Source organism: Nicotiana tabacum, chromosome 23 (genome assembly GCF_000715075.1).
Source record: "Nicotiana tabacum cultivar K326 chromosome 23, ASM71507v2, whole genome shotgun sequence".
Taxonomy (NCBI): domain Eukaryota; kingdom Viridiplantae; phylum Streptophyta; class Magnoliopsida; order Solanales; family Solanaceae; genus Nicotiana; species Nicotiana tabacum.
This window is the reverse complement of record NC_134102.1, coordinates 119,502,367-119,528,654: the sequence shown is the minus strand read 5'-3', so window position 1 is coordinate 119,528,654 and position 26,288 is coordinate 119,502,367. Positions and strand designations below refer to the sequence as shown.

General features: G+C 34.1%; 3 protein-coding genes across 10 annotated transcripts in view; 1 reads left to right on the top strand and 2 right to left on the bottom strand.

Moving 5' to 3' along the window:
* LOC107784157 (uncharacterized) overlaps nucleotides 1-19,730 on the bottom strand; it is a 62,593-nt gene extending 42,863 nt beyond the window's left edge. For 2 of the 7 annotated variants that reach the window (XM_075245912.1, XM_075245914.1), the window contains exons 1-9: nucleotides 19,377-19,730; nucleotides 18,359-18,452; nucleotides 4,059-4,153; nucleotides 3,371-3,924; nucleotides 3,056-3,266; nucleotides 2,643-2,948; nucleotides 2,021-2,174; nucleotides 1,722-1,859; nucleotides 867-948 (exon numbers count right to left, since the gene is read on the bottom strand). In XM_075245912.1, coding sequence (XP_075102013.1) covers nucleotides 867-948; nucleotides 1,722-1,859; nucleotides 2,021-2,174; nucleotides 2,643-2,948; nucleotides 3,056-3,266; nucleotides 3,371-3,924; nucleotides 4,059-4,153; nucleotides 18,359-18,452; nucleotides 19,377-19,541 — 1,799 coding nt within the window. In that variant the 5' untranslated portion in view covers nucleotides 19,542-19,730. Of the gene's footprint in view, nucleotides 1-866; nucleotides 949-1,721; nucleotides 1,860-2,020; nucleotides 2,175-2,642; nucleotides 2,949-3,055; nucleotides 3,283-3,370; nucleotides 3,925-4,058; nucleotides 4,154-18,294; nucleotides 18,453-19,376 lie in introns of all 7 variants that reach the window. The other 5 variants (XM_075245913.1, XM_075245915.1, XM_075245916.1 and 2 more) reach the window with 3 other exon arrangements.
* Nucleotides 19,731-21,439: 1,709 nt separating this feature from the next.
* LOC107784159 ((S)-ureidoglycine aminohydrolase) lies at nucleotides 21,440-26,016 on the top strand. 2 transcript variants are annotated; one of them, XM_016605238.2, is made up of 13 exons: nucleotides 21,440-21,640; nucleotides 21,738-21,878; nucleotides 22,522-22,609; nucleotides 22,691-22,767; nucleotides 23,206-23,245; nucleotides 23,440-23,506; nucleotides 23,750-23,835; nucleotides 23,996-24,077; nucleotides 24,279-24,335; nucleotides 24,680-24,718; nucleotides 24,996-25,066; nucleotides 25,619-25,672; nucleotides 25,751-26,016. In XM_016605238.2, the coding sequence occupies exons 1-13, from the start codon at nucleotides 21,559-21,561 to the stop codon at nucleotides 25,818-25,820; spliced, it is 954 nt and encodes a 317-aa protein (XP_016460724.1). In that variant the 5' UTR covers nucleotides 21,440-21,558; the 3' UTR covers nucleotides 25,821-26,016. The 2 variants fall into 2 exon arrangements, with proteins under 2 accessions (XP_016460724.1, XP_016460723.1); XM_016605237.2 differs by having other exon boundaries at nucleotides 21,442-21,640; nucleotides 21,729-21,878.
* Nucleotides 26,017-26,237: 221 nt separating this feature from the next.
* LOC107784158 (deoxyhypusine hydroxylase) overlaps nucleotides 26,238-26,288 on the bottom strand; it is a 2,568-nt gene continuing 2,517 nt past the window's right edge. Inside the window, exon 2 of the mRNA XM_016605236.2 lies at nucleotides 26,238-26,288. This exon is cut by the window's right edge and continues 1,420 nt beyond it. The gene's annotated coding sequence lies outside the window, so the exon portion shown is untranslated.

Genomic DNA, 26,288 nt, shown 5'->3' with positions numbered 1-26,288 from the left:
CTACTCCTATTCTATGGGGAACTACGACTAATTCACATTTTTTAAATAACTATCTATCACTCAGGAAATAACTGATCCTCCAACTTCCATATTTGCTTGGCAGGAAATACCTGATCCTCGACAGTTGTTTACAAGCTAGATTACGCTTCCAAGCTATACTGCAAAAGCAATAAGTCTCTCTCTCCTCACAAATAACTTTCTTCCAAAGTTTGCTAAATATTCTCCATGAGAAACAGGACAAAATCGTGTAGATTAGGACTAACTTTTTGTTTTTGTTTAACTTCTGGAGCACCCACGACATTCCTTATTAAGTATATATATGGGTTACTGTGGCTGTTTTAGCATTTGCCATCAAAAACAGATGAGGAAATTCATCCTTTAGAGTAATATCACCACGCCAAACTTCAAACAAAACCTGAAAACAGTTCCTTTTTCCTACTGAGTAACCAACAGATATTTATTTTTTTTGGATCAGGAAAATGAAAGGGAATTGAACCCTACATGAACTGAGTAGCCTACAGATTTTGTGAACTGACTGAACTCTTTTCCCCCCTTTATAGTCTCTTTCATAAGTAATCCCATATGTTTGGATCACTTCGTCTAGACACCATGCAAGGTGACTATTCCTATACTTCACTTAATCACTTCCTTGCACAAAGTGTTCTCCTCATCTGCAAACTTCCATTACTATTTTAGAGAGTTTAGTTTAAAATAATTAGCTTCCATACACAATCCGTTTTTTAATCAGACTGCGACTCTCTTCCAACTCATAAACAGGTCTATCACCCCTACTTCCATCCAATAAAAATTATAAAATTCTAATCCTAATAGTTGAAGTAAGAACTTATCAATATGTGATAGCATACCTTTCATCTAGATAACTACTGTACTGGGAAAAAAATTGGGCAGCAGCTTCAATTGTCCAGGTAGAGTAAACTCCTCTTACACCTATGTAACATATGCACAAACAAAAGAATCAGTACAGTCATGATACATGTATTCCAGCAGTATGTCTGAACGGCTATAGAATGTTACTAAATCTTTTTTTTAAATAACGAAATGTATTAATCGTCCAAGCACAAAGAAAGTGCTAGAGATACAAAAGACACATAGGATTTTTCTCCTTTCTCAAGGAGCTCAGGAAGTCCATCACTGTATCAAAAATGAATTACAACTTTCAAATTACATCAATGGCTCTGTTGATCTTGCATTATTCTTCTCCACCAGAATGTAATATTTTTAGTCATCCATCCGCCTACCAAGACCCCATATTTTTCTGCGATCACCCCCCTGCCTTATGTTTTATTTTGGGACATCCAGAAAGGACAGTTTGAGTTCCATTTTTTTTCTTTTGAGATGGTAACATTTCAGTTCCAGTTTTCCAGGAAAGAAAGGAGTAGCCTGACTCAAATTTTCTCCCTCATGCATCAACACCGAGGCTCTGCCCTTCTCAGAAACCTTTGTGTAATCCATAGTCCTCCATTCTAAAGCTTTTGATATGCCAGTTTCATAATACTAAAGCTTTAGCCCTAAAGTATCAAGAAATTCCAAAATCAGGCAACCCAAATCCAATTACAAGGTAGCAGAGGTCATTCGTTCTCCATTTGCTTCCACATCGCACCACCCACATCAGTCGCTTGTAAAACGCCACTTGAGCAACAAAGGACAAAATAAACCACAAAGACATACATGTCCTATAAGTGATCTAGAGATAAACATACCAAAATCTTTGTTGTGCACAGGATCATTCAGTCCTTCTACAAGTGAACCAGTAACGAAATTTTGTGGAACCAACTTTGCGCAGTGATTGTATTTTGTCCACTCTGTACACAGAAATGACCGCATGACCAAGCACCGAACTACAATGGGAAAAAGAAAAGGAATGAAAAAAAGTAGCAGAATGTTAAAAAAAGAATTTAAAAAGGTAGCAGGATGCTAATGTGGTAAATCATTAAAACAATCAATCAGATAAGTGTTCTCTACCATAATATATATCAGTCTACTATTTTTTTCCCTCTACCTTGAGGATTATCATGACAAAAACCACGTTCCCACAGTACAGCTAACCACTCAAAAATTTCTTCTAAACTGTCCATCCAAGTTCGGCACGCATTTCCATTGATAGTTTTTACTGAATTCTCTGGAGACAAAGAGGAATGAAGCAACAAGGTCATCTGCAGGGAAAATTAGTTATACAGTAGTGTTTGTTAGTATGTGATAGTGATGATACATCCCATATTACTGGAATCGATAAACTTCAGTAGCAAATCAAATCACACATAAAAGGAAACCTATACGGAAAAAGAATAAAATCAAAAGGGAAAAAGATCAGGAAGAGAAGCGCACCATAAGATAGCACACTGACCTATAATCAATTTCTTAAATCACAAACTTTTTACTTTCTTGGTTTGAGCTTTTAGAATCTCAACACTCTAGTCAAGCAAAATACCTAAAAATTAATACATTTATTTCTAATCAATAAATTAATAAATCATCCTAATATGAGGGTTCAGCGGAATTCCTTCATCACCTTAACATATACAAGGGAATGTTGCTAATGCTAACTGCTTTTTTTATTACCAAAAGACGTTTCACAGCTATGCAAAGAGAATGTGAAAGTATTTGTCATCATGTGATCAAACCTGGTGACTCCATGCTGCTTCGACCAAGTGAGTGCCATACTCTTCGAGCATTTCATAAAGAAGAAAGAATGCCTCCCATTTCTGGTAGCAACTGGAAAGGAAATCACTTTTGTTGCTAATTATTCCAACTCCCAGGGACTTAGCTTCCTCCTCAGCCCACCTTTCCCTTTTAGTCATACCACGATAGACTAAACTTCTCTCGTCTATGGTCTTAACAGTGGTTTGATACTGGTTTTTCTCGTCTAAATTTATGGTTCTCTTCAGTATATATAAAGATTGCTTCCTCACTGAGCTCTCTTTATCAACCTAAGAAGATTACAGATATTAGATAATAAAAAACAAGTTACTCGTAGGCTTGTCGCAAGAGCTATTATCAAACAATGGAAACACATTATAGTAGATAAACAACATACCAAGCCTTTTTTCATTTCATCCCAGAATTGTTTCTCTGATCTCAAATCAAACACTTCTGCCGTGCTACTCATATAAATATACTGGCATTCATCAGTATAAGTAAAGAAAGACAGGTACAGAGAAAGTATAGAATATGCATCTCTTCTCTCCAGGGGCCCCAAAGAAAACATTGTCTTGCAACTCTTCCATAGTTTCTCTAAAATACTTCTCCTAAAAGAGCAATAATCTAGTGGCATAAGTCCAGAATTCAGACACTTTATACATGTATAAGTAATCATCATTTCATGTCCAATTAAAAAGCAAGAGAATTTTACCGAGAAAGTACATAGTTCTGTCCATTAATTGAGACTTCAAAAGCAGAATGAGAATCAAGTGCTCTGAATATGGAGGGCAGCAAAAAGGTAATTGCAGAAGACCGATGCTCCAAGCTTTGTGAAAGCATTTGAATTGTAATATTGCAAAGATCCCAGAGCAACTTTGCAGAAAATATATCAGTGCAGCATCCGTCTACGGAGTCCAATCCAGATACTGATCTCACTGTATGTAAACTTTGCTGAGCAGCATCTAGTATCAAGGTTAAAATATGACAAGAAATAGGCAGCGGCAAATAGTTAGGATTGCATTGCACAAGATTGTCATATATCTCGTTGTCTCTTAACTGCGAACATAAATTTAGTGTGCACTGTGGCTCCAAATGCCAGTCTTCTGAATAATTAGAAGTCAGGCACCATTTATAAGCATCTAACTCTTCACTTTGAATCTCAGTCATAGATAGTCTGACCAATCTTAACAAAAATGGGATAATGGTTACTTCAACAACCCCCCAACTGTTTGTGTCAGAGACAACACTGAAAGTCATGCCTGCAACCTAAATCCGTCGTCAAGTTCAGTCAGAGAAAATCAGAAACAAAATTTTGGCCAAAAACAAAATCACATCATCTATAATCTGAAGTCTATAAAATTTTATATATATCCTTATTCAACAGAAATGAATATTTTTACCTTGTTAAATAATTCACGATCAATGGAATGAACCAGCTTCATTAGGGGAAGAAATATTTTCCAAATCAATAACTGCATATATCTAGTCTCAGCTCCTGCAGAAAAGGTATAAAAGGTATCAAGCCAGTAAAAAGTTTGAGGCCAAATGAAAAGATTTGAAGCCTATAACTAGAATTCAACAAACTCTCTCTGGCTGACAAACTAATATTTCCAAGCCTCACAGACCACAATGGTTAAAATATTTGGAGGAATGAATATGATCCTTAAGATAGGCAAGCGACATAATGATGCGACATAAATACACAACCAGGAGCAATTCTAAAATTTCTGTATGACAAGCCACAGAGAAACTTTAAAATAATTTTATTTTAATATGCATTATATTTTGTATGTCAGTAATATAAATGCAGCAGTATTTAAAGCGGTGAACTGATGACCACTCAGACAAGGTGATATACCAAGCTGACTGCTTGTCCCACTACTATCTAGCACTTGAAGTTCGACAATTGTAATCTTCTTGAGCTTGGGCCAAACCCATTAACTATTTCCTATATTCGAATGGATTGAGTTGAAGAAGTCAAAATAAAGTCTGACATGGAAAATGTGAAAAAATGTACCTATCTTATTTAATGTAAAGAACCAAAAATTTATGCAAAAGATATTCATTCATTTTAATCGGGAAAAGGAAAAATGAAATGAAATGTCAAGGTAGCTATTCATTATAATTTCCCACATTACCCCTTTCTTTCTTTTCTTTTATAAGTACCTTCCATTTTTTTTCCCCTTATCTTCAGTCTTACATTGAAAGAAATTTTTGTTTCAAGCTTTCAGTAAAAAATAGTCATGATTCAACTCTTGGTTCAAAGAAAGCGTCATGGACTCACGGGAATAAGCAACCTCAATTTAAAGTAGATGGTCCCGTTGCTTGGAAACAAGGAACAATATCATCCATTCAGTATGCAACACAGTGTAATAAATCTCTTAACGGGAAATCAGAAATAAATTAACCATTCTCAAGTCATTTTATCTTACACAGTCACATGGTAAAAGATAACTTCTGGTGGTTGATACAATATCTGAATCATTAACGACTATTGAAGATGAGTGGGACCATTGAGAAAGTTTAAGAACTTGGCTTGTTAGAAATGAGGATCTACTAAGTAGTGTTTGGTTTTTATTGGAAGATTTTAATTTCCTTGAAAAGTTAAAAATTTTAATGGTAATAACTAGGACTTAAAAACTCACAAGCCACTAAAATATTTTGAACCATGACTACGTGTATCCTTTTCTATGCTCAAAGCAAAGGATGTTTTCTAATTTTGAGAACACAAAAGAATGCCTCAGTGACAATCAACTATACGAGGGGAAACCTAGAAGGATATCAGTCTGTCTCAGTCCTAATTGAGACTCTTGATGCAAACCAAGCAGTGTTGACAGCCTAATATAACACACTTGCAAAAACAAGAATCCAGGAATAAAAGATTTTTAGCTGCACATACTTCGGCCGTTAAAGCACAGTCCTGACTAAGTCTCATTCCCAATAAATCCAAAGCTACCATATTCCTATTACCTTAAAAATAAAGGATATTGCGCTAAATAAATTAGCTCTACTGAACTCAGGTGCAGATAGAAACTTCATAATAAAAGGAATAATACCAACCAAGTATTTAGAGAAAAGTACTACAAAACTATATTCTGCCACAGGAGAAAAATTAAAGATAGATTATAAATTATCAAAAGCGCACATGTATAATGATGGAATCTGCTTTATAAACGATTTTGTGGTAACCAGGGATATAAATGAAGAAATTATCTTTGGAATACCATTTATAACCCAAATTAAACCATATCATGATAACTTAACTGCAATTTGTACCACAATATTAGTAAAGGAAATAAAATTCCCTTATCTAAATTCTATCTCCAAAGAAGAAAGTGACTTCCTCAAATCAAAAACTATTTTTAAAATAAATTTACTTTCAAATCAAATAAATTATTTAAAAACGATATAAAAGTTCACAAAATTGAACAAACTTTAAAAACCCCGGGAATGGAAGGAAAGATTAAACATTTCCAACAGAAACTCGAACTTGAAGTTTGTTCAGAATTACCCAATGCCTTCTAGGAAAGGAAAAGACATGTAGTTGAACTACCCTATATTAATGAATTCACAGAACATGCCATACCCACAAAGGCAAGACCTATTCAAATGAATCATGATTTAATGGAAACGTCCAAAAAAGAAATTAATGATCTCCTTAAAAAGAAGATCATAAGACCTTCAAAATCACCTTGGAGTTGTGCAGCCTTTTATGTTAACAAAAGTGTAGAAAAGGAAAGAGGAGCCCCCAGACTAGTCATTAATTATAAACCATTAAACAAGGTCTTACAATGGATTAGATACCTCATACCTAATAAAAGAGATTTATTAAAAAGAACTTATAAGGCTAATATATACAGCAAATTTGATAAGAAGTCAGAATTTTGGCAAATACAAATTAGCGAAAAAGATAAATATAAAACTGCTTTCAACGTCCCCTTTGGACAATATGAATGGAATGTTATGCCTTTCGGGTGAAAAAATGTCCCATCAGAATTTCAAAATATAATGAACAATATATTTAACCCATACAGTAATGTCAATAGTTTATATTGATGATGTTTTAATATTCTCAGAAGACATAGATGCTCACTTTAAACATCTTAATACTTTCTTTAAGATTGTAAAACATAATGGTTTAGTAGTAAGTGCTAAAAAGATTAAGTTGTTCCAAACAACTATTAGATTCTTAGGTCATGACCTATACCAAGGCACTTATAAACCAATCTGTAGAGCCATTGAGTTTTCATCCAAATTTCCTGATGATATCACAGATAAAACCCAATTACAAAGATTCTCAGGAAGTCTTAATTATGTAGCAGACTTCATTCCTGATATTAGGAAAATTTGTGAACCATTATACAAGCGTCTCAGAAAGAATCCAATTCCATGGAGTGAAGAACAAACTGATACTGTCAAAAGAGTCAAGTCCATTGTTCAAAAACTTTCGTGCCTAGGTATTCCTAATCCTAAGGCATTTATGATAGTCGAGACCGACGCTTCTGATGAAGGGTACAGTGGTATTCTTAAACAACGAGTCTCTTCAAAGTCTCCGGAACAATAAGTTCGTTTCACTTCCGGAATTTAGAATTCGGCTCAGAAAAATTATAGTACAGTCAAAAAAGAAATTTTGTCTATAGTACTATATATTACAAAATTTTAAGATGATTTAATAAATAAATAATTCTTGTTAAGAGTTGATTGTAAATCAACTAAAGAGATTTTACAAAAAGATGTTAAAAACCTCATTTCAAAACAGATTTTTGCCAGATGGCAAACATTATTATTTAGTTTTGATTTTCAAATTGATTTTATTAAAGGTGAAGAAAACTCTTTACCCGATTTTCTAACCAGAGAATTCCTACAGGGAAAGAATGAGACCAAATCAGACGGGTCCCTTTAGGGCTTCACCTAATAGGAATCAAGGAAATAGATATTCTGTACTCGCAGGTAAACTTCTAACCAGTTCAGACTGTGAAATGAAGACCCCAGAGTCCTTTGCACAAGCAGTAAACCCAAACACTCCCTCCAACGGGGAAGGTAAAAAACCCATCTCTCAAGAAAAGGAAAGTTTTGAACTTATACCCAAATCGCCGATCAGAATTTTGGCATTAGACAAAGATTACGAAAATCTCGAAATAGGAGATTTGGTTAAGCCTTGTTATACCAACAGAAATTACGTAGAATCCAGTAACCCTCTCAAGACAAGGAGGTATTACGAATTTATCCTGATAGATACATGATCAATCTCTATAGAACATAAGTTAAAGGATAATACGGACCCTAACAGTATTAAATACTCAAGGTTCACCATTAACAAGATTATTAGCCCATTTGAATGGGGTATGGATCATTTGTACACCCCAATTATGCTATTTAAGCAACATAGGTCTCAAACCTATAATTTCTTTGATTACACAGAAGCATGGTATAATATTTTATACCTACGCCCAAATACCCACACCTGGTTCGTGAAATACAGCGAACAAATGATGAAATCAGTCATACCAAGATGGTTTTATGACTGATGGAAGAAATTTGGAGGAACCGAGCAAACAATGCCCAGTAGCTTCCAAGTACACTATGAAAGATTCCAAAAGGAGCATGAAATTTCCACGCTACCTGATCACATTAAGTTATGCAAATATTACTTTGCAAAACGGATTTCTTACATAATCAGCTGGTTCTTCGCCATTGAAGAAATTAACCGAATTAAATATTTGGTTAAAATTCCAAAAATCAAAGGATGGGTGCCTGAAGTAAAAGCAACCCAGTCTAAGTCCAAAGCAGCAAGCAAAGCGGGATCATCCAGTTCCCAAATATAATTAAAAAGGAGACTCCTAGAAGTCTTGGAAAATATTGATACAGTAGGTCCAACGGAAGTACAAGCTATGCTAGAAGCAGCATCAACATCCTCCTCAGCAGAGAACAATGGAGACATGGAAGACCAGCAAGGTATTGCACAAGTCTACCGTGTCTATGCAGAAGAAGAATAGCATCTGAAGACAGATGACTCATCCGACAAAAACAAAATAGCTTTTTCAAAAGGCAAACTGACTCTTCAAAAAAGAAAGAGTCACTTGACAACCACAACCACAACCACATAAGGACAATTTCAGCAAAACAAAAGACGACTCTTCAGCAAAAGCAGAAGACATCAAGTTAGGATCGTTCATTTGTAAGATTGAGATTAACTCAACAATTTTCAGAAGTCTATAAAAAGACTTTCAAATTGTAATCAAAGGGCATCCGAAAATTTTCCAAGATTTTCTCCGTATCATTTCTCTCCCCCATCTCTGTAAATATTCTCTTATGTTTGAATAAAGCTTTTAGCAAGTAAGTGTTTCTGTCTTACTATTTTAATTCCGCATTTATTTTATGATAAAACCTATGATTCTCTTTATGGTATTAGAGCCATGTTACTAAGCATGAGAGGCTAAACCTTTCATACTGTCTTTAGGGTTTGTCGAAATCTTGTTATCATATTCATGTTATAGATCTTAATTATTCTATAATGTTCATTTCTGCATAGGTTTACTGTTCATCTTCTTTAAAACTTCAGATCTTATTCTCTAGTGTGAGGTTATAGTTCTATGTTCATAGTGTGAGGGATCCTTGTAGGGTGTTGATTAAACCTTATTAAACTGCCGTCAGTTGCCGTCGTCCATAGGCTAGGGGAGTGCCGTCAGAGACAGGACACAATAGGACACAGTTAACACGTTTAATCCCCAACCCCCAAGATAACTTAGAACTAAGAACATATTCGAGATAACTTAAGAAAGGATCAGTTAGTGAAGAAGAAGATAAATAGTAGACACTATACAATTAGGAACATTATAGAACTGTTAAGACTAATAACATATGATAGGATAGGATAACAGAGAAAGTAGACTTACGCCTTAAAGATAGTATAATTCTCAAACTACTAAAGTAATACTTTAAAGTTTTTTTTAATGAAAAGACATCCTTCGTTTATGCAAATAGATTTTCATAATAAACACAGATGGTCTCTTTTAAAAACCAAAAGAAAACTGAACAAATACATCTCAGAAGTAACTGAAGAACTTTGTTCTCATAGAAATCTGTTTAGTTTCTATAAAAAGGTTAATAACCCAAGAATATCTCTAGAAGAGGGGTTAGAAACAATTAAGTATAAACATCGAACCCTCGATAGATATACCAAACTTAAGCTAGATTTCATTAGTTATCTAAAAACTAATAAAAATAATATTAACAGGTGTACATCCCAATTTTAAAATGAATAATTTAGATAAGAATAAAATTCTTAATGACATAAACCAATCGCTGGGAGTAACGAATATTGCCAAAATTGAAAATGATTTATAAAATTGGAGTATTCCAAGAGAATCTTATAGTACGATATATCATAGAGGAAAGTTTGATTTTATAAAAAATTATAACATCAAAACTTGCGAATCAACTCTGGCCATCAATAACTCGATAGAAAGAATCAAGTTATTAGCTGCACATGATATTCAACAATATAGAAAGAAATTTAATTTTCTTCACATTGGATTAGTACAAGTTGCGAGTTTCTATTGGAAATGTTTAATCTTTTCTTCCATTCCCGGGTTTTTTAAAGTTTGTTCAATTTTGTGAACTTTTATATCATTTTTTAAATAATTTATTCGATTTGAAAGTAAATTTATTTTTAAAATAGTTTTTGATTTGAGAAAGTCACTTTCTTCTTTGGAGATAGAATTAAGATAAGGGAATTTTATTTCCTTTCCTAATATTGTGGTACAAATTTCATCTAAGTTATCATGATATGGTTTAATTTGGGTTATAAATGGTATTCCAAGGATAAATTCTTCATTTGTATCCCTGGTTACCACAAAATCGTTTATAAAGCAGATTCCATCATTACAAATGTGGGCTTTTGATAATTTATAATCTATCTTTAATTTTTCTTCTGTGGCGGAATATAGTTTTGTAGTACTTTTCTCTAAATACTTAGTTGGTATTATTCCTTCTATTATGCAGTTTCTATCTGCACCTGAGTCCGGTAGAGCTAATTTATTTACCGTAATATCCTTTATTTTTAAGGTAATAGGAATATGGTAGCTTTGGGCTTTTACTCTTGTAATTTTGGCCACAGCAGTACCATTAACTGGATCGTCATCATTTTTCGAGTTATCATCTTCTGTGAAATATTCACCAGTTGATTTATTGGCTGCTTGTAATATTTCTTGGTTTTCCATTTCTATTTTGTCAAGTCTGAGCTTAACCATTTTTAATTTATCTTTTACAGATTTTAATTCTATCTGTAGATGTTGAATAGTAAGTTTATCATCTTTGACAGAAAATCTATTCATTACTTCTTTCATATTAAAAGGTTCTATTTTATGATTATTTCCTTTTTGATTAATGATGACATTTTTTAATTCTGTTAAATATTTTCCTTTGATTTCTTCATCATCTATGTGATTAATAATATCAAATAAGACTTTTTTGGAGTCGTTAATAATGACTTTAATAGAATTTTGTCCGCACACACATATTGCACCAGTGCAGCTACAATTGTCTTCTTTAGAGCTACTGCTGCTGTCTGAGCTATATGCCATATTGATTAATTCATCGTCACTGTCAGAATAACTTTCATCTGATGATGACGATAATGTGTTGTTATCATTTTGTTCAAGAATAGCGAATAGCTTTTCTTTAGTATTTTCATCAATTTCTAAGGTGTTAACCCTTTTCTTCTTTTTGTTGGTGACTGGGCATTCATTAGCTCTATGCCCTGTCTTTCCACATGACCAACATTTATCACCGTGTTCCTTTTTAGAACGTCTTTTGAACCTTCTCTTTTTAGGGATTCCTTCTTTCTTTTCTTTACGCTTATGGCGTCTTTTGGGATTTTCAGAAGATTTTTTGTGTTGTTTTGCTCTTTTAGAAGGAGCATCAATTGTTTTAAAACCAAAGTCTTGGCAAAAACTACCTAACTCTGTTTTAGATTGAAGTCTGTCTTTTTTAATAAGACTTTTAAGTTTTAGATTCGTACATAAGTCAAGACCTGTTACATTGATAAAGCTGATTAAATCACCATATGTAAGATTATCATAAGGGATTTGACCATTAAATCTATCTTTGATTTTTGTTCTTACCTTTTCGGCAAATAATCTTGGTAGACCGCTGATAAATCTTTCTTTTCAGAAAGCACTACCGCAGTCTTCTCTAATCATTACTTTTTCTATGAACATATATATATATACCACCTAAAATCTGTTAATTTTGGGCAATTAAGATTGTTAAGAAGTTCTAAACTCCTATCTTGGAAAAGTTTTGGCTCTCCAATGAAGTGTTTAGCAATACAATAGATTAAAGTTGCAGAAGCATCTTCTCTAGCTTCTTGTTCTGCAACTTGCATTCCTGATTCGGTTTTTACTACAGTTGCGACTGTGGTGGCTCCTAAGATTTGATTTTTATTTTCTTCGGAAAGATAATTATCTGACCAATTTTTTAACATTCCAGTGAATCCTGAAATTATTAATGTTGCAGCATATTTGTCTGATGCATTTTTCATTTTATAAGTGGTAACTGCAATTCCAATTTCATGAAGTTTTTTGTAGATTTGGCTTTCTGCTAACCCATCTATATTCCATTCGGTGATTCCAGTTTCGTTATGACTGGCGCTAGTTAAATAGATATCTTCTTCGAATTGGACATCTGGGAATGATGCTCTATTGTAGTAATTCTTTTTATTAGAATGTCTTGGGTCATTAGTAAGTCTATTGATTTCAGAGTCAATAATTTTAATTGTGGAAATCGTTTTTATTTTATTAATAGCTTCGGAAATTTCTTTAGAGGTTTTTATTAAATTTTCTAGTTTTTTCCTTTTTTCAGGGAACTCTTCCTTTGCTTTTAGAGCAGTATATTCTTTTTCAATAGAACTTAATTTATTTTGTAAATTATGAAGTTCTATAATTTTATCATTTTTACTAGTGCTGGCTTGGCTGGAAGAAGAATCTCCTTTAGAGATTGTTAATTTTGTTTTAAGCTGATCTTCGATTTTTTTCAGAAGCTTATCTGTAAAGTTGAATTTTTCATTTAATTCAGGAAACTTCTCTTTAGAATATTCAGGAAGTTTTATTATTGGATGTGTTTCAATTTTAGGGTTTATTATGGATTTCGTAGGAACTCCTAATTTATTGGTATCCTTTAGCTGGTTTGATACCACATGTAATAGGTTATTAGTGTAATTATTTTGTACAATAATTTTATTAATATCTTTGTTAGTTGGTCCACTTTCAGTATGAACGCTTTCTCTTTTAAAAGGGGAAGCCGTGATTACTTCACTTTGAATTGGTATTAGAATTTCTTCTAAGGGTGGAGTGGTGACTTCTATTATACCTTTATTTTTGATACGTATCTACGTACCATTTTCTATTAATAATGTTGTTGGGGTGTAACCACTGAGCATCTAGACTTTTCCAATCAATTTCAAAGTCATCTGCTCGGATTACAGTTAATTGATCAACTGTTTCTGCAGCTGGGCTTCTTGGAGTAGTATCAAAGGGCCTATTTTGATAAATAACTTGGGGAACAGTTTTGTTAAAATCTACTCCCTTAAGTTTTGTGTTAATTTCTTCAATTAACTCTTCATCACTTTTGTTACTTCTATTATCCTCCGGGGATTTGGAAGAAGAAGAAGGTCTAGTAAAGGACATTCTTCTGCTGGAAGAAGCTTCACTAGCTGAGCCTGACCTTAAAAACTTTAGGTCAATGACTCCAGATGGATATTAAATGACTTGTTCAATGAATGAACTCTCAGGTTCATATTTTGGTTGGGTGATGGCGTCAAAACTCCATTCATCTTTTGACAAAATTTCGTTCCATTGAATCATTCTAGGGACGAAAGTGTTACTATGTTCTTGGTTTGCTTCCATGAGCATAGTAACTCCTTTATTACTTTCGATTTTAGCTTTTGGAGCTAAGGTTGTTTTCATTAGTCTGTAATAAACTCTGTATATTATGGCTATTTCTCTTGTATTGACTTTGCTATTCATATTTTTTGTTTTAATATTAAGAGTTAAGGTATCCAAAACATTTTGGTCATTTATGTCAACTGAAAAGTTTGGATAACAATTAAAGTATACCGGGCCTTAGGCTAGGTTACTTTGCAGAACTCCTAATAATGAATCATCAAAGTTCAGAAGTCTGTCATCTCTTAGTAAGAGACAGAGAGAAAAGATTAAACATTTCCAATAGAAACTCGCAACTTGTACTAATCCAATGTGAAGAAAATTAAATTTCTTTCTATATTGTTGAATATCATGTGCAGCTAATAACTTGATTCTTTCTATCGAGTTATTGATGGCCAGAGTTGATTCGCAAGTTTTGATGTTATAATTTTTTATAAAATCAAACTTTCCTCTATGATATATCGTACTATAAGATTCTCTTGGAATACTCCAATTTTATAAATCATTTTCAATTTTGGCAATATTCGTTACTCCCAGCGATTGGTTTATGTCATTAAGAATTTTATTCTTATCTAAATTATTCATTTTAAAATTGGGATGTACACCTGTTAATATTATTTTTATTAGTTTTTAGATAACTAATGAAATCTACCTTAAGTTTGGTATATCTATCGAGGGTTCGATGTTTATACTTAATTGTTTCTAATACCTCTTCTATAGATATTCTTGGGTTATTAACCTTTTTATAGAAATTAAACAGATTTCTATGAAAACAAAGTTCTTCAGTTACTTCTGAGATGTATTTGTTCAGTTTTCTTTTGGTTTTTAAAAGAGACCATCTGTGTTTATTATGAAAATCTATTTGCATAAACGAAGGATGTCTTTTCATTAAAAAAAACTTTAAAGTATTACTTTAGTAGTTTGAGAATTATACTATCTTTAAGGCGTAAGTCTACTTTCTCTGTTATCCTATCCTATCATATGTTATTAGTCTTAACAGTTCTATAATGTTCCTAATTGTATAGTGTCTACTATTTATCTTCTTCTTCACTAACTGATCCTTTCTTAAGTTATCTCGAATATGTTCTTAGTTCTAAGTTATCTTGGGGGTTGGGGATTAAACGTGTTAACTGTGTCCTATTGTGTCCTGTCTCTGACGGCACTCCCCTAGCCTATGGACGACGGCAACTGACGGCAGTTTAATAAGGTTTAATCAACACCCTACAAGGATCCCTCACACTATGAACATAGAACTATAACCTCACACTAGAGAATAAGATCTGAAGTTTTAAAGAAGATGAACAGTAAACCTATGCAGAAATGAACATTATAGAATAATTAAGATCTATAACATGAATATGATAACAAGATTTCGACAAACCCTAAAGACAGTATGAAAGGTTTAGCCTCTCATGCTTAGTAACATGGCTCTAATACCATAAAGAGAATCATAGGTTTTATCATAAAATAAATGCGGAATTAAAATAGTAAGACAGAAACACTTACTTGCTAAAAGCTTTATTCAAACATAAGAGAATATTTACAGAGATGGGGGAGAGAAATGATACGGAGAAAATCTTGGAAAATTTTCGGATGCCCTTTGATTACAATTTGAAAGTCTTTTTATAGACTTCTGAAAATTGTTGAGTTAATCTCAATCTTACAAATGAACGATCCTAACTTGATGTCTTCTGCTTTTGCTGAAGAGTCGTCTTTTGTTTTGCTGAAATTGTCCTTATGTGGTTGTGGTTGTCAAGTGACTCTTTCTTTTTTGAAGAGTCAGCTTGCCTTTTGAAAAAGCTATTTTGTTTTTGTCGGATGAGTCATCTGTCTTCAGATGCTATTCTTCTTCTGCATAGGCACGGTAGACTTGTGCAATACCTTGCTGGTCTTCCATGTCTCCATTGTTCTCTGCTGAGGAGGATGTTGATGCTGCTTCTAGCATAGCTTGTACTTCCGTTGGACCTACTGTATCAATATTTTCCAAGACTTCTAGGAGTCTCCTTTTTAATTCTATTTGGGAACTAGATGATCCCGCTTTGCTTGCTGCTTTGGACTTAGACTGGGTTGCTTTTACTTCAGGCACCCATCCTTTGATTTTTGGAATTTTAACCAAATATTTAATTCGGTCAATTTCTTCAATGGCGAAGGACCAGCTGATTATGTAAGAAATCCGTTTTGCAAAGTAATATTTGCATAACTTAATGTGATCAGGTAGCGTGGAAATTTCATGCTCCTTTTGGAATCTTTCATAGTGTACTTGGAAGCTACTGGACATTGTTTGCTCGGTTCCTCCAAATTTCTTCCATAAGTCATAAAACCATCTTGATATGACTGATTTCATCATTTGTTCGTTGTATTTCACGAACCAGGTGTTTGTATTTGGGCGTAGGTATAAAATATTATACCATGCTTCTGTGTAATCAAAGAAATTATAGGTTTGAGGCCTATGTTGCTTAGATAGCATAATTGGGGTGTGCAAATGATCCATACCCCATTCAAATGGGCTAATAATCTTGTTAATGGTGAACCTTGAGTATTTAATACTGTTAGGGTCCGTATTATCCTTTAACTTATGTTCTATAGAGATTGATCATGTATCTATCAGGATAAATTCGTAATACCTCCTTGTCTTGAGAGGGTTACTGGCTACGTAATTTCTGTTGGTATAACAAGGCTTAACCAAATCTCCTATTTCGAGATTTTCGTAATCTTTGTCTAATGCCAAAATCCTGATCGGCGATTTGGGTATAAGTTCAAAACTTTCCTTTTCTTGAGAGATGGGTTTTTACCTTCCCCGTTGGAGGGAGTGTTTGGGTTTACTGCTTGTGCAAAGGACTTTGGGGTCTTCATTTCACAGTCTGAACTGGTTAGAAGTTTACCTGCGAGTACAGAATATCTATTTCCTTGATTCCTATTAGGTGAAGCCCTAAAGGGACCCGTCTGATTTGGTCTCATTCTTTCCCTGTAGGAATTCTCTGGTTAGAAAATCGGGTAAAGAGTTTTCTTCACCTGTAATAAAATCAATTTCGAAATCAAAACTAGATAATAATGCTTGCTATCTGGCAAAAATCTGTTTTGAAATGAGCTTTTTAACATCTTTTTGTAAAATCTCTTTAGCTGATTTACAATCAACTCTTAACAAGAATTCTTTATTTATTAAATCATCTTGAAACTTTGTAATACATAGTACTATAGACAAAATTTCTTTTTTGACTGTACTATAATTTTTCTGAGCTGAATTCCAAATTCTGGAAGTGAAACGAACTAATTGTTCCGGAGACTTTGAAGAGACTCGTTGTTTAAGAATACCACTGTACCCTTCATCAGAAGCGTCGGTCTCGACTATCATAAATGCCTCAGGATTAGGAATACCTAGGCACGGAAGTTTTTGAACAATGGACTTGACTCTTTTGACAGTATCAGTTTGTTCTTCACTCCATGGAATTGGATTCTTTCTGAGACGCTTGTATAATGGTTCACAAATTTTCCTAATATCAGGAATGAAGTCTGCTACATAATTAAGACTTCCTGAGAATCTTTGTAATTCGGTTTATCTGTGATATCATCAGGAAATTTGGATGAAAACTCAATGGCTCTACAGATTGGTTTATAAGTGCCTTGGTATAGGTCATGACCTAAGAATCTAATAGTTGTTTGGAACAACTTAATCTTTTTAGCACTTACTACTAAACCATTATGTTTTACAATCTTAAAGAAAGTATTAAGATGTTTAAAGTGAGCATCTATCTCTTCTGAGAATATTAAAACATCATCAATATAAACTATTGACATTACTGTATGGGTTAAATATATTGTTCATTATATTTTAAAATTCTGATGGGACATTTTTTAACCCGAAAGGCATAACATTCCATTCATATTGTCCAAAGGGGACGTTGAAAGCAGTTTTATATTTATCTTTTTCGCTAACTTGTATTTGCCAAAATCCTGACTTCATATCAAATTTGTTGTAGATATTAGCCTTATAAGTTCTTTTTAATAAATCTCTTTTATTAGGTATCGGGTACCTAATCCATTGTAAGACATTGTTTAATGGTTTATAATTAATGACAAGTCTGGGGGCTCCTCTTTCCTTTTCTGCACTTTTGTTAACATAAAAGGCTGCACAACTCCAAGGTGATTTTGAAGGTCTTATGATCTTCTTTTTAAGGGGATCATTAATTTCTTTTTTGCACGTTTCCATTAAATCATGATTCATTTGAATAGGTCTTGCCTTTGTGGGTATGGCATGTTCTGGTGGTTGATACAATATCTGAATCATTAACGACTATTGAAGATGAGTGGGACCATTGAGAAAGTTTAAGAATTTGGCTTGTTAGAAATGAGGATCTACTAAGTAGTGTTTGGTTTTTATTGGAAGATTTTATTTCAAAAGTTAAAAATTTTAATGGTAATAACTAGGACTTAAAACTCACAAGCCACTAAAATATTTTGAACCATGACTACGTGTATCCTTTTCTATGCTCAAAGCAAAGGATGTTTTCTAATTTTGAGAACACAAAAGAATGCCTCAGTGACAATCAACTATACGAGGGGAAATCTAGAAGGATATCAGTCTGTCTCAGTCTTAATTGAGACTCTTGATGCAAACCAAGCAGTGTTGACAGCCTAATATAACACACTTGCAAAAACAAGAATCCAGGAATAAAAGATTTTTAGCTGTACATACTTCGGCTGTTAAAGCACAGTCCTGACTAAGTCTCATTCCCAATAAATCCATGAATGTATCTGACCTGACTTCTTCAGAAGGTGACAAATTGCACTAACAAACGAAACAACACAGTTACGCTGCTCCAAATCCAAATGTTTGCTCCCATCTACTATACCCTACCAAAAGCACCAAACACCAAAGAATATTTAACAATCAAAATATTTTTTACTCCAACTCCCACATCAATGAGAATATAGTACATAGAAAAATAACAAGAAAATGATATCAAAACTTCAAGTCTCAATGATCAAAGCCAATAATAAAGCATATTTTTAACAATGATACAGGATTTTCCTGGGAAAAGTGAAGAAGAAAGATTTAAATGTCTATAATGAAGCATATAGATATGTGAATCTTACTGCGTCACTGAAATCAGATTCACATATCCCTTCTTTTCATTTTTCCGTATTTTTCTTTTTTCCTTTATGATAGGCAAACAATTTACTAAACGAAAAACTTATTAAAAAACAATTTCTTAAAAGAAACAACCCAAGGAGGATGCATTGGGCGGATGCAAGTATCAGCTCGACCTCTGTATATATAGTTATTATTTTTCAGAAAATATAAACCCACACGAGTTCATACACAATGTCACAAAGGTGAATTGGGTTCAGCAACCACTAATTTAAAATCCTGCATCTGCCTCTAGGGATGCAACTGTATACAATTAAGTACAGAAGCTCCAAAAGATAAACCTTGCCAAAGAAGTAACACTCCCCCCCCCCCCAAAAGATCTTTTTTTTTTTTTTTGATAACAGCAGGGTGTCCGAGTTAGCTTGCGCGCACCATGGCTAATTCCGCCGAGTACCTGCTACCCCGACCAGCACAGGCACTAGGTAACTTTGTCCACCCCAGAAAATAGACTGTGATACAATAGGTAATTTGCTATAGCCTTCGAAACCAGTTGCAAAATGAGTAGCTCACGTGGATGGCCATTAAGTACCAAGTTATTTAGCTCGTTTTAGCAATACTTATTACTTATGGCTTAAGTTAGCAGTGCTTTTAGCTTCTTTAGTACATTCTAGGTCTATGAATAATACCTTGCTGAAAGTGGGAAACTCGTTGAGGAGAGTAGAGAAAATTGATGAAGGAGCAGCGTTTGTTGAAGCCAATATACAGTCCAGCATCGCCGGAATTGCTGCCGGAGGTACTTGCCGGAAACTGCTCAGAAGTGAATCGACGATTGGGTCCAGTGGCGTAGCCATCGGCGAGTCCAATTCCGCAGAGTAAATAAGTAATAATGGAGTTTTAACAGCTAGCCTTTTATGCCAGTAAACCCTAAACCCAGAAAGAGCGCCAGCGAGCTGGGATTTATGGAGATCGTTGGAGTTTGCAAATATGTCCTCCCACTTTTCCGTATTTGTATTTGTATCTTAGAACCTAAGAAAAGGTCCAAATATATCATTAACTTTGCAATTAATCTTACAAAGATGGCAATGGGGCGGGCGGCGGCGGGTTTAGTCTTAACCCGCAAAGACTTCAACCTGCCCCGCCCCGCATAATAAAATTTTATGTTTTCACCTGCCCCGCACCAACCCGCATAAACTCGCCCCGCCCCGCAAAGCAACAAATTTTCCTTTCATGAATTAATTTTTTTTCTCCAAATTGTTAAATACCTCATATAATATGACTCAACACTTTATTTATTTGAAGGTGATTTTTCTTTTGTCTTATGATACAATAGTCAAATGGTTATTCTTCTCATTTTTTCTACTTTCAGTGGGAATATTTTTTTTATGAAGGAAACCAAACAAAAACTTGTGCTAACAAATTATAAATTTGTGTCATATAGTGCTAACTCATATTTCTAAATGCCGCATATTTTACAACTAGGATATACATACTACTTTTTTAAAAAAAATCTTATTATAGAGATCTTCGATTTTCTTGGTATCAAGATACTTTACAAGTTAAAGTCGTTTGATATTTTTATTTCTTTTGAATAAGATAAATCAATGATATAGATCACTAGTATAACTTTGACTATTACACAGCACATTATGACTGGAAAAAAAAAATGTAATCATGAGTTAATGATAAAAGAAATTTTTACTTAAAAAGGTTTAAAAATAAAGAAGTAAAATTAAACAAGAAAATGCTTGCAAGTTGTAGCTGAAAAGTAAAAGCAGAAAAATAGAAGAGGAATGGTTGCTTTGTACAAAGTGCAGTCTGCAGAAAACACGCGAGGAAACCCGCCAAACCCTGCAACCGCCCGCACCGCATTAGATTTTCAAAAAACTGTTTTAATCCGCCCCGCAAACGCAACAGCCTTGCATAAGATCAAACCCACATCGCCCCGCATAAGATCAAACCCGCCCCGCACCGCTCCATTGCAATCCCTACTTACATATGTCTTTCCTTTATTTTTATTTTTTGGCTCATGAGAACCCTATCCTTATTTTTTGTCCCAAATATGCACCTCTTGCTAAAAGAAAAAAATTGTCTAAGTAATGTAGTGGTATATTGAATATTTTCAATTGTTCATGAAATATTTGAACTTTTTCAATTTATTAAGACACAATTTGAAAATGAAAAAAAAGGTAAAATACTTCGACAATCCCTTAAACCTACTTAGTATGTTAGATTTAAACACTTTGAACTAAGGTATGTTGTAATTGAACGTATAAACACATAATAAAATATTTCTATTAGACACTTCTACGTCAAACTTTAGAAAAATCTTCTGTGTGTATTCTCAAGCCCCATTACGTGAATAAATTAACCACTTAAAACATATCACAACTTTTAATTATACACATCAAGAAAAAAGTTTTTACATAATAAATAAAAACATAACAGATATGTTAAAAAAGAACTCAATAACTAAACGCAAACTCTCACTTAGTTTCGTTGAAAAAAGAAAACCAAGAGCCATTTTCTCATAATTTCCTCACGAGTATCTAATACGAATATTTTATTATGTGTTCATGTGTTCAATTGAAATATTTTTTAGTTCAGAGTATCTAAAAGAAATATATTGATCTTTAAGAATTTATTATGTATTCCGCCCAAAAGAAAAAAAGAAAGTGAAAGTATCAATAGCCGTAAGATTCAGAATATTCCCAAAAATCTGAGGCTTTCTATATGGCAATTGACACTTACTCATTTCCCAATAGCCACCAGCCAAATGCGTGAACCCCCCATAAACATTATCACAACTGAAGCAACAACAAGACAAAAAACCAAAACAATCAATAAGAACCCTTCAGTATCTGGACTGTAATGTGTACATTGGGCAATCTCAAAATGCAGTCTTTTTCGCCATTTTCCTCTCTTTATTTCTTCCTTCTCTTAACAACTCCGAGTAATCCCCTTTTTACTCTTACTTTTTAATTAAACAGATTTCAGCAATAATTTGCGTAGTGTTGCTTATGTTTCTTTATATATTAAAGTTCTTTCAGGTTTTGTGATAACTGCCTTAACCCAAGATGGGTTTTGCTCTGCACCATCAATTTTTGATTCTGATGCTGATTCTGATTCCAGCTCTCAGCCGCTTTACTGGAAAGTTACTAACCCCACACTCTCCCCTTCTCATCTCCAAGGTCAGTACATTGTTTGGCTCCATATATACTACTATTGGAAAGAAGGGGAAAACAAGAATCCATCAAGTTCCGTTTTTGACTGTTGTGAATTTATCAAGTTCATGTCTGATTACATGTAGATTAAATTAGACTAATGTGAAAGGCTTTTGTATTGTCAGTGTATAACTTAAAGTTATTGGCTAATGGTGTGCAGTGAAAAAGTTGTTGAATGTTATTATTACTTGTTTGATTATGGCAATGCCGTGGTAAATACTTATCCACACCTGTTATTTACACCAAACTATACTAATTTATCGTGGTTAAGGCATAAATCAAAGTGCGAATGTGTATAGATTAACTATGGTTTAGTGATAAGACTGTATGTATGTATATCTCAAAAAAAAAAAGATAAGAGCGTATGTGAATACATGTATCTTGTATTCATTGGTTTAGTGTAATCACCAGGTGCGGGGTAAGTTTTTACCGTTTTCTATTCTCTTAGCGATCCTGCAAATAATTAGATGTCTTTTTCGTAGGATATTTTTTAGCATTTGTTTTACAGTGATGCTTTTGTAAATTTTGTTGAGACAATGATGATGCAGATGAAACTAAATTTGGGCTATTTATTTGGTTATTTATTTATTTGTTCTTTGTTTGCTTGCAGACTTGCCGGGATTTACTCGTAGTGTATATAAGCAGGACCATGCTTTAATTACTCCTGAAAGCCATGTCTTCAGCCCTTTGCCTGATTGGTATGCTCAACCAACCATTTGCACTATCTGGCTGATAGACTCATATATCTTGGTTGATTGCTCATCTAAGAAATTTGGCAGGTCGAATACTTTGGGTGCCTATCTAATTACACCAGCAATCGGCTCACATTTCGTCATGTACTTGGCAAAGATGCAAGGTGTTTTCTTGAGTGTTTCAATGATGCTGGCATATATTGCAGAATAATTAAGGATATTTTCATGTTAATCTGCCATTTAAGCTTTCATGTTTATATGTTATCTGGGGGTCTGGTTTCAGATTAAGTTCAAAAGAGTCAGCGAGGGTGGTGGATGCATCCTTATTTGTATTCTCTTAATTTAAGAGAAACGTCAATTCCACACAAAAACAAATATGTAGAGAACGTGCTATGAAGACCAAAACAAAGGCTTTTAAAGTCTATTATATCCTACTTAAACAAACAAGTGTGAAGAATCTATAGGCACCTCATGCTACAGACAGTAGTCTCTATCCTCGGCTACAAAGCCAAAAAATGCTAGCCAGAAAAAGTTGCATGGTGCATTCTGTAAAAGCTCTATGAATGTTTGGTTGTAACTATTTGCAATTTTTCTTCTTGCAGAAAATTCAAAATCAGGGCTCCCTCCTAGTGATGTTGAAAGGTGGGCAGATTTCTAGTGATTGTTTCTCTTTTCAAAACTTCTTGACGCAGAGTATACTTTAAACTTGGCGCATGCTTTTTTCAATTAGAGCCTCTTGTGCTATATTTTTCTAATTACTATTTTTCTACTACTACAATGGAACAAAAAGTTCTAGTACTTCCTTTATATAGTTTTTCCAACTCTTGCGAAATCAGGTTCATATTTGTGGTCCAAGGAAGTGTGATTCTCACCAACGTGTCCGGGAATGTCCATAAACTAACAGTACGTCAGCTATACTTTTATAGCCTGCCATTTTGTTTATTACTGTAATGAAGTTTGTGAAGATGCTGCTACACATAGCTGGTATAATGCCAGGCAACCATCAATTTTGTGTATAAGGAAAGATTCTACTTCCTTTTTTTCTATTCGTGTCAGCAGATATCAATTTGCTGGCCCAAAGATGCTTTAACTCATAGTTGTTGAGGAAAAGATTCTACTTCTGATGCCTTCTAACTTCAAATGCAGGTTGATTCGTATGCTTATCTGCCTCTCAATTTGGATCACACAGTGGAAGCTGATGCAGCTGCTACTCTTGTTGTATTTGAACGGAGGTCAGTCTTTTATTTCATGGTACCTCATGTTTGTGTCATTCCGTACACTCGAATTGACTTGTGGCATCGTAATAAAATGCGTTATTTTTTCAACATCTAACTTTGATTGCCAGGTTTCTTGTCTATTTTAATTTTAAATGCTCAAAGTCTTTTGTTTTAGGTATTATGGTTTGGAAAATCATGTTACTGAGCAAATTGTTGGTTCAACAGACAAGCAGCCCCTTCTTGAAACTCCTGGCGAGGTATTCTTTTCTCATCTAGATACCCTTATTTGAACTACTCCATATTATTCTATATCTGTCTCCTCTCTATTCAAAATCGTAAAATTCAAGTCCCTTGGAGAGAGAAAGGAGGTTTCTTTTTCCTTATTGTTATAGAGTTTTGGTTTTAATCGTAGAATTCAATAACATCCTTTATATTTCCATTTCCTTTTCTGTTGACAGATTTTTGAGCTAAGGAAGCTTCTGCCGACGTCTTTAGCTTATGATTTCAATATACATGTGAGTTCTACCACTTTTCTGTGTCTATTGTTTCACATCACTTGTACCTAATTTATTACACTCCGGATAACTTTTAACTCTGGAATATGAGCTTGCTTAGAGTTGGTATAATTGAGTAATATAAAACTTCTGCAAACAAATGAAATTTTGCTTAAATGTTAATGAGGTTCCTTGAAGCTGGCTGAAAGTGTATCCATAGTAATTTCTTACCCACAGGCAAACTTAGTAAGTTATACATATAGAACTAAAGTTATACAATAGTCTCACTTGGATCTTCTTCAGTAGTCTTTTCCTAAATTCTTTGTTTCCTTCTATTTTCTGCCACATGTTTCTGCCTGCGGAAGATCATGGATTTCCAACCAGGAGAATTCCTCAATGTCAAGGTATGCCTTTCCACTAGTATTGCTTGCGTCCCTTTCCTTGGTTCTCCTAGTTCTGTCACATTGTATCAGCAAGGGCTTGACCTGTATAAAAGAAGACATAAAAGTTATATTTTACATTGCTTATACAATATTTGACGGTATTCTGTAGTATTAATCAATACACTAGATGATTAACTGGCATCTTGCTTGATCTTCCATAATATCGTTGAGAACCAATTGTTTCTCACCTGCAATTACTTCAAGTTGTATATAAAACGTATTTCTGGCTGAATCGCAGGAAGTTCATTATAACCAGCATGGTTTGCTGCTTTTGGAGGGGCAAGGTATTTATCGACTGGGTGATAGCTGGTATGGATCAAACTCTGTATATTGAGCCTTGATTTGATAAGATCTGGAAACATTTACATGTATGCCTTTGTAAATATATGCATGCATGCACTATGGCTCCATTTGGTAGAGGATAAAATGTTTTGACAAAAAGTATTTCTTATTCTCTGAAACATGAACTAACTGGGAAATGATTTGAAAAGTGTGTCCATTGAACATTATAGATGCCTAATCACAATAACATCATTAGCCAATCAACATTTCGTAGTCTGAATATAAAACTTAAGATCTGCAAATGATGGAAAATTTGTTTGCCATGAGATGTTAGCCTCGAGAATTAGCACCTTCTTTGTCTAATGTAATTTATCCATGCAAGCATTCGTCAGGGTTGTTAAGTCCCTGATCTTTTGTGTGAAGCCATTTCTGAGGTCATATCTCTGAGCTTCTTTTTAGATATTGATAATAAAAAAATAGAACTTTAACCTGCTCTGGAATAGATTTCTTGCTTTCAATCCATTGACACTTCGCAACCTAAAATCATGGTCTAACATTCTCTCGTTTTCTTTTGGATAGGTACCCGATTCAAGCCGGTGATGCTATTTGGATGGCACCATTTGTGCCTCAGTGGTAAGTGAGAGATGCAGGATCTTTCTACTGCAAGTATGTGAAAGCATGTCTTAGTGATATCCTTGCTCTTCCTTTCAGGTATGCTGCATTGGGCAAGACACGTTCTCGCTACTTGTTGTACAAAGATGTAAACAGGAATCCACTGTAGTGATATTCGACAGATCACTCTGTTTTGAGTATGGTTCGAACGGCATGCTTTGCACAATGTTGTGCGATGTCCCTTTTTCTCCCCTATCTTTTGGGTTGACATAAACCTTATGTGCATTTATTGAATTCTTAGTTAAAACAATCATGTCATTGTTGGCTTTGTCAGAATGAGGAAAGAAAGAACTTAAATATTTCCAGATATCTTGCCTTGTTATGCTTGCATGTTATCTTAATATGAAATTTGAGAATGATATTTCCATTTATTTCTTTTTTTGAATTCCAATAACAGATAGTAGCAAGGCCAATAGGCTTCCAAAACATGAGCCTTAAGCCCCCATAAAATACAACATTTAAACCAAGGGTAGAAAAGAAAGAGGAAGACGATGAGCCCAACTTAAAGCAGCAAAAACAACAAATCAGTACCTTAATGGATCTCACTCCATATTACTTAATTCATGGCTAACGTATA

Excerpts from the sequence above, each read along its gene's own strand:
- LOC107784159 (XM_016605237.2), top strand. The coding sequence starts at position 21,559 with ATGTGTACATTGGGCAATCTCAAAATGCAGTCTTTTTCGCCATTTTCC. Across the intron at positions 22,610-22,690 it reads TTCAGCCCTTTGCCTGATTG|GTCGAATACTTTGGGTGCCT; the intron begins GTATGCTCAACC and ends GAAATTTGGCAG. Across the intron at positions 24,336-24,679 it reads CTTATGATTTCAATATACAT|ATCATGGATTTCCAACCAGG; the intron begins GTGAGTTCTACC and ends TGCCTGCGGAAG.